Source organism: Nicotiana sylvestris, chromosome 1 (genome assembly GCF_000393655.2).
Source record: "Nicotiana sylvestris chromosome 1, ASM39365v2, whole genome shotgun sequence".
Classification (NCBI taxonomy): domain Eukaryota; kingdom Viridiplantae; phylum Streptophyta; class Magnoliopsida; order Solanales; family Solanaceae; genus Nicotiana; species Nicotiana sylvestris.
The window spans coordinates 5,647,285-5,655,056 of NC_091057.1; the positions used below are offsets into that span (position 1 = coordinate 5,647,285).

Sequence of the window (7,772 nt, forward strand, 5' to 3'; positions counted from 1 at the left end):
ACATTTTTAGCTACAACTATGTATACCGAAATTGTAATATGAGAGTTATAATACGAGATTACGTAATGATGAGATTATTTTATGATTATATATTTTTCATAAGTATATAAAATAATTTTTGTAATTTTTATAATACGTAAAATTTTATTTTTAATTTTAACCCTATAAAAAAGGACTTTAGAGACTGACTCATATCCGAAATAGGATTGTTAATCCAAATCCAATATTGTTCCAGTTTCATAGGATGACACGTTTCACTTCTATTTAAATCTGAACCCTTTTTTGTTAGTACAAAATTACAAATCTACCTATCTCTTTCTCACACTTTATTACAAAAAAGAACAAAACAAACTCAACAGCTTTCTTCGTTTCCCTCTTTTGACATTCTCAACAGTTGCAGGTTGCTGGGTTTTGATCGTCTAGTCCACGACACAGGTAATTAATTCAATATATAATAGTTTAGATTTTTAATTTTATTTTTTAGCAATTTGTATAATTTTTCTGTTTGCCCAAGCAAAATTTTCAGTCTTTGAACACTAAAGAACATAAAACGACGACGACGATCCAGTGAAATCTCATTAGTGGGGTCTGGGAAGGATGGGAAGGATAGTGTGTACGCACACCTTATTCCTGCCCCGAAATGTAGAGAGACAGTTTTCGAAAGACCCTGGCTCAAGAACTAAACGAACATAAAATTGAAAGAAATAAAAATGTTCAACCTAGGTTTATGGTTTCTGCAATTTCTGTTCTTTATCTTTAAATAAATAAATAATTAAATCATAGTTTTGCAATTTGTATAATTTGGTTAACATGTTGTCCAATTATAAGAATTAATTGTACCCTACTATAGATATTCCGAAGTGGTATCATTGATTCTATGCTCTGCTATAATATTTTTGGGATAACTACTTTTATCTTTTTTATTTTACATTCAAAATACAACCTTTGGTTCCTAGTTTTTTTTTTGTAATTTATTTAACATGTTCCAAAGTTTGGAACTTTTATTTTTTAATGTTGTTGGTAATTTGATTGATTTTGAAGTTAATTTCGGATCATAAATCTCTAACTGAATTGTGAATATTTCATCTGAATGATCATTTGAGTTATTATACAAACTGGTTATGTTGTTTGCCCCTTATTCTGCATTTACAGTCAAACTTCTCTATAACAGTCTCGTTTGTTTCGAATATTTTTGGATGTTATAGCGAATGTTGTTGTAGAGAACATATATTATGTTGAAATTTGGTTCCGGAAAAGCTTGGCTTTTATAATGAAGTGTTGCTATGCTATTATAGAGAGGATTGACTTTATCTTCTTTTTTTTTGCAGCTGTTAAAATCTGTAAAAGTAGTATCTATCTAACTGCAACCATATGGGTGATGTTCTTCCTCTGTGTGCCTCTCCCCGTGACTTGTCCCTCGACATTGCAACCGTTACCTGTGAGAAGGGCAGGCAGAGCTTGAAGACTGTGGTTTCCATTTTCAATAAGATAAAGAGGGTGTTTCCGGATAAAGACTATGTTCCATCAACCGGTAGTAGTAGTAAGTCTTTTTTACCTAAAGATTGGCGTTCTTCACTTGAAATTTTGAAATATATCGCATACCAACATATAGTTAATTTGGTAGTGTTAATACTAGCAGGGCATTCCATCAATCCTAGCATCTTTCAAATTGTGCTTTTAAAGATAAAATAGCAAACTGAAGTGGGGTTTGGGGGGGGGGGGGTTACAAACCCTTCTCTAGTGCACTATTGGACAAATTTCAGATTGTACAAGAGAGCTGGAACTTAAGGAAGGAATGTATTAGTTTGACAATGTAGTCAGTGTGTTATAGTCTTGTCGTTGACCTTACCCCTAACTTATGATATTTTCTGTGAGCGAAGGTAATAATAGTGTATCACGTAGGTGCATGCTTCTGCCGTTACCTTTTGGTCATAGGATTTCCTTTGAAGTTCTTTTTAAAATAAAGTTCTGTCAGTTGTTACAAGTCTATTCCTAAGTCGCTTATGAAGATCCTGGTTAACCATGCTCAAATAAAAATGACTCGCTTTATACGGTGTTTTCCTAGCTTGGGTGGCAGATTAATGCCATAATTTATTTTGCTGATACTGTTTGGAGACGAGAAGTTGCTTCTCTTTTGGACTTTGAAGTGGTGATTTTTTTTTTTTTGGTGCAAAGTTGCATTCTACAATTGTGCTGGTTCATAGTCTTGGAGTGCTCGATCTTGTAATTCCTTAACTTTCTTTGAGATGCTGAATATGTTTTTCCCGTGTTTCTTTCAGGGCTTCTCAGAGAGCGTAATGACATATATTGGCTTCATTTTAGTAATGTTTCCATGCTGAGCATGGTCGCTGCATTCGTGCTATTAATGGGTGATCCAAAAGTTTCCATGATCTCCATTATTTTTGAGACGATTGTCCCGATGTGTTGCTGTATAATTCATATGATAGCGTTTTTCACGGTCATTTATTGGCATCGCGACATGCCTTTCCGGTTAATTGGCGCCAAGGCGAAATTTATGATCGAGGTCATTCCAATGATAATTGCAGCCGCCCTGCATCACCTTTTGGAGTTCAATTATGGGTATCTCGCTCTATTAGTATGCTGCACCACATATTTCTATATCTATGCCCACTTCTTGCATATAGCGTATGATATTGGGGGAATAGACGTATTGCTGGGATTAGTAATGCAGGTTCTTGGTTACATGTTGAACGTAGAATTGTTAGTTAGAGCTTTAGTTTTGAGCTTCTGCTTTGGTTTATCTTTCTATAGATGCATGACATATCGTGCTCCTGAAGTACCTGCTCATCATAAAAAGGAGTTGGAGCTGCCTTGTTGATTTGAATGTGTTTGTAGAGGACTAATTTCGTCTACATTTATAAATTATGAGCTATTTTTTCCCTTTTTGGCATGTAATGAGTCTTTGATTCACACACATTCGTTCTAGCTTTATGTTATCCCCTTATCACTCTATAACCGTATCAACTGTGCATCAACGGAGAAAAGGAAAAAACATTTACTGCAAACAATTTCCAACAGGATCAGTGGGCACATTTTTTGTTAATTACTCAAACGAGACCCACTTGTTTTTATTAATCACTCAAGCTTTTATTTTCCGATCCATCTACAGCATTCGAGGCAGATATATCTTTGTTGAATTCAGGTGCCAAATACAGGTACCCTAGTTTTATTTATTTATTTATTTGGTTTTTGCTTCATTATCTAACTGAGCTTTCTTTAATTTCCTATATGATGCTTTAACTTTACAGGTTGAATAGGTTATACAAGTTTCTGTATATTTTTCTGGAATGAGAAATGGGAAGCCAAATTTTATTGGTATGAATATGTTGTAGTTTTTAAAGTAGCCGGAAATGAGCAGATCACCATCATTTTCGGTGAAATCAGAAGCTGATAATTTAAAGATAGATGAAAAAGCTCAGCAGTGGGTAGTTGGGTTCTGTATTATTAGGTTTGATCTAGAACAAGGACAGCTCATTGAAGAATGTTACCCCTCGGGCTGTCTAACGCATAATGAGGAGCTTGAAGTTGCATTTAGCTCATTTCCGGATTCTGTTTCTCAGAGTCATAATCGATCAAGCATCCATGATTGTATTTTTTTCTTTCATGTCCGGAGGCAGGGGAATCCTCTGCCTTCATCCGAGATAGTTGAAGTAGATAATACTCGAGTGACAGCTACTGATAAGGTGTTTAAACAACGGGGACGAATTCAAATATTTGTATGGTTTTGTGTTTAACAGACAGACACGATGAAAGGCTTAAACGGGGTGGTGAGCAAAAATCCGTGGTGATTCTTTCTCACAACGGAGTAGAATTCATTCTCGTTTGACTGAATGTCAAGTTCTGGTTGGCAAAAAGAATAAATTGGACAAAACAGCTATCAGCTTGAGAGAGCATGTCCGAATTTTATGTGCCTATCAATTGATTTCAAATGACCAAAAACATAGATAGACGCCTGAACTTAACTCATGACCAATTAAACAGTCAATCTCCATTTTACAGCACGCACACAATCAAGTTGTTCTCTGCAACCTCTACCTATTTAAAAACTTGGACATGATGGAAGCCAATTAACAAAATTAAAAAGTAGCAGTTTTTCTAAGTAGTGCCCTAAAAGAACTCCGCTAAGCATCAGCACCATCAACAGTAGACGTCTCAACAGCATCACGAAGGGCCCTCTTCCTACAAAATTAACAAAATTAAGATTTAACACTAACTCAAAATACAAAAAAGAAACACATAGGTTCATTTACGTCAATACCTTGCAGCAATAGCAGAAATAGCCCTAGTCTCCATATGGGCTCTCATAAACATAAGGAATAGGGATAGTGCCATGGCAGCCCAAGTCCTCCCGGAATAGTGATAGTCTCTCAGCGAGATACTAAAAGCCAGAATGCAGAATGGATAAAATGACCCCATGTCAGTACTGACGGGCCTCAGCATCATGATAAGGGAAAATGAGCCCACCGGTGCACAAAGAAGCACCCAATAAATACAATCACTGATAGGCTGTCTATCATGCAGTAAAAGAATAACAAAGATGCATGAAACTGGGCCAACTAGATTGCAATACTTGGCATACTTCCTATTTTCTAGAACCGGAAGCTCCCCACCCTCAAAAAGGAAATTCATTCCCATCAAACCAAAAACCATCATGAAACTAAATGCAACGATACTATACTCGAGATGATGTTGCTGAACAAAAGTACCATCAGCCAGCAGAAGAAAAGTGATGGCTGTGTACATGGCCAGAAAAAGAGAGAGCCATAGCTTTGTTTCGATTTCCGCCTTCATTGTTGGAGGAACTGTAAGATAAATATTCCCAGATTTTAATCCATTATAAATTTAAAAAAAAAAAAAAAAAACAAAGAGATTTAGGCACTAAAACAGCATACAATCATAGCAACACTCAATATTATCACATTACAGATTCCAACGACCACATTTCGGAGCCAAAGTAATATGAACAAAACTCAAACAAGAAACTGTCTAAACACCACTCAGTTGTTCGAATTGGAAACTCAAACTGAAAAACGAACTCTACTGCATCTCAAAAGGGTTTTTTTTTTCAATTTTTGTTCTTAAAAGGGAAAATTAAAGTAAAATCAAACTAACGAAAGTTGAAATATTTTTGTAGTTTTTCTTTTCATTACTCTTTTTTCAGACTAAAAGAAACTCAATGCAGAACTTTTCCAAACTTTCTATTAAAGGCATTGCGCTCCAGTTTTCTAAGTGCAGCTCCAGGGTATTTATATTAAGAAAGCTTTAGCATCTTGCACGTTTTGAAACTCTGAGGATGCTATTCTTTAGCATATTGAGAAAGTTTTCTTTTTGTTTCTCATGCGATGTTCAGTATTCGCTTTGGGGCCGACAAATCCGTAAAGGGAAAAGTGTTCTGTTACAAAAAGAATTTTCATTTCTAACGCTTAAACCCGAGACATCTGATTAAGAATGTAATAGTCCTATTTCAAGTATTGACTAAGGACTAGTTGACGTGAAACTGCTGATTTTAGTAGTTGATAAATGCTTCCGATGGATTTACTTAATTACTAAGATAGGTAGGAGTTGGCTTCACAGTATCGTGAGTTATACATGAGGAAATACTCACGTTCAGACCTCAACCAGGTCTGTTGTAAACATTTGTGGGCCTACAATTGAGCCCAAATGATGAAATAGTGTGGAAACCATTGTATCCCCAAATTGGGCATGCAAGCCTTGTTAGGCCAATTTTCAGGCCCAAACTGGGGAAGGCTAAATTCACAAATTCCTACTCACACTAATCCAGTCACATTTCATAGCTCACAAAATCTTTGGACAAGCATAGATTACTTAATGTTATCATCAGATTACTTAATGTTATCATCAGTTCCTAATTAATAACATCCTAAATCATAAACTCGATCATTATGTTAAACACAAAATTATAACAAAAGCCCGTTGAATAATCACAGCGAATTACATGGACTCCAGCTTTAACAATAAAATTCTACACAGAAAGCAACTATTTCTTCAACCTTCATATATCAACAATTACTCCACCTAAACTTCATTTAACAGATATTAAACCAAAGTGATCTTCAGATCTAAATCCTCCATCTCTTGTATTCAAAATAAATCCATAATGTGATTGCAAAGTACATTAATTAGTTCTGAAATTAATCACAACACAGCCGATTTTGTACCGCGAAAACTCCTATAATTCCATATAGATTTGAAAGGACAAATGTAGCCAATTAGAGGCTACATCCATAACCCAATCCAGCCTTCATTAGCAGAATGCCTCTATTTAACAAACACATGAGTAACTCAAGCAGTGATACAGCACAAACTGACTTTAACAACATGAATTTCATATCCTAATTGACATATTATATCAGAAAAACAGGCTCTGTTCTATACTAAAACTGGAGCAAAGATGCGAGCAACCGGAATCAGCATGATTAGCTAAAATTCACATCAATCCTTAACTGAAAATAAATAAATACATCATTTTAACCTATCTCACTATTTCACCCAAATTGAAATCAAACAATCAATGTGAAACCATGATTTGAGCAAATCAAATGCAAGAGAAGTTTAAGCATGCATCCTTGGTCATTCAATGAGAAAATGATAAAAAAGAGACTTGGAACTGACCTAAACTGCAGAAACAACACTGAAAAGAGCTAGACAAGGCCCAGAGTTCAAGTATGTATATGAGTGTATTAGAAAAAATGTAGTAAAAGAGAAACCCGTCTGTGAAAAATGAGGGAGAGGAGTGTATATAGGTGTTAGAATAGAGAGAGGTAGGGGAATATTTCACCCGGAAATGAGAAGGGAGGGAATATTTTGCAACTGAAAAGTGCCAGGTGTTACTTCACTCTCTCTCTGATCAGGTCTGGGCCAAGTGCCATGGCCCAAGACAGGCCCAATCCGGTTTCAATAGGAGAAAGCCCAAAAGAAAATCAACACAACAAAGATTAAGAAATTCAAAAATAGCCAGATTTACAACTGGTCGTTTAAAAATAGCCCAATTTCAAAAGTAATCGAAATTTAGCCACTTTTCATGTAAAGATAAATCTGAGCGAAATCTCTGTTCAAAACCAGAAAAATACGTCAGTATATTATGCTGGAACTCCAGCATAATATGCTGGAGTACAAGTATAGTTATGCTGGAACTCCAGCATAATATACTGGAGTTCCAGCAAGTATACCGGTCCAGCATAATATACTGGAGTTTGGAGCACCGGTGCTCCACTCTCCAGTATATTATCCTAGAGTCAACAAAGTATGCCGGTCCAGCATAATATGCTAGAGTTCATACACAGGTGCACCGAACTTCAGTATATTATGCTGGACCGGTCTCTATTGCAGCAAAATAGTGGCTATTTTTCATTGACTTGGTAAACGCTGGCTATTTTTGATTGGCCAGTCGGAAAACTGACTATACCGTGCTATTTTTACTATTTTGAACTCTAATTATAAGCAAAGATTTCAGTAAATGCTGACTCTTAATTAACCTAACTCAACCTATTAACTATTCTCATTGATCATGTAAACAAAAATTAAAACGTAATTAATCAGTGAAAAAAACAAAATCAACAAACGAATAGGAAAAATGAGTGGATACACCGATTTACCCTTAAGAAACAGCCATCGAAGCAAAAATGGCGGACAAAAGCAGGGGCAAAATTTGACCGGACTCCGGTGGCCAATTGATGAGTCAAAAATTTCCATCAATCGATTGACTCAATTTTGATCATAAATGTTTAAAA

At 35.7% G+C, this 7,772-nt stretch overlaps 2 protein-coding genes across 3 annotated transcripts; one reads left to right on the forward strand and one right to left on the reverse strand.

Annotated features, from left to right (window-relative positions):
* Positions 1–262: 262 nt before the first annotated feature.
* Positions 263–3,836, forward strand: LOC104248770 (uncharacterized). 2 transcript variants are annotated; one of them, XM_009805086.2, is made up of 5 exons: positions 263–435; positions 1,329–1,540; positions 2,280–2,580; positions 3,131–3,176; positions 3,270–3,836. In XM_009805086.2, exons 2-5 carry the CDS (start codon positions 1,372–1,374, stop codon positions 3,276–3,278), a joined length of 525 nt encoding a protein of 174 aa, XP_009803388.1. In that variant the 5' UTR covers positions 263–435; positions 1,329–1,371; the 3' UTR covers positions 3,279–3,836. The 2 variants fall into 2 exon arrangements, with proteins under 2 accessions (XP_009803388.1, XP_009803387.1); XM_009805085.2 differs by having other exon boundaries at positions 3,131–3,163; positions 3,270–3,441.
* A 116-nt stretch (positions 3,837–3,952) lies between these two features.
* On the reverse strand, positions 3,953–6,807 carry LOC104248769 (uncharacterized). Its single transcript, XM_009805083.2, has 3 exons — positions 6,655–6,807; positions 4,280–4,823; positions 3,953–4,200 (listed from the first exon to the last, which is right to left on the reverse strand). Exons 2-3 carry the CDS (start codon positions 4,810–4,812, stop codon positions 4,143–4,145), a joined length of 591 nt encoding a protein of 196 aa, XP_009803385.1. The 5' UTR covers positions 4,813–4,823; positions 6,655–6,807; the 3' UTR covers positions 3,953–4,142.
* Between the last annotated feature and the right edge of the window lie 965 nt (positions 6,808–7,772).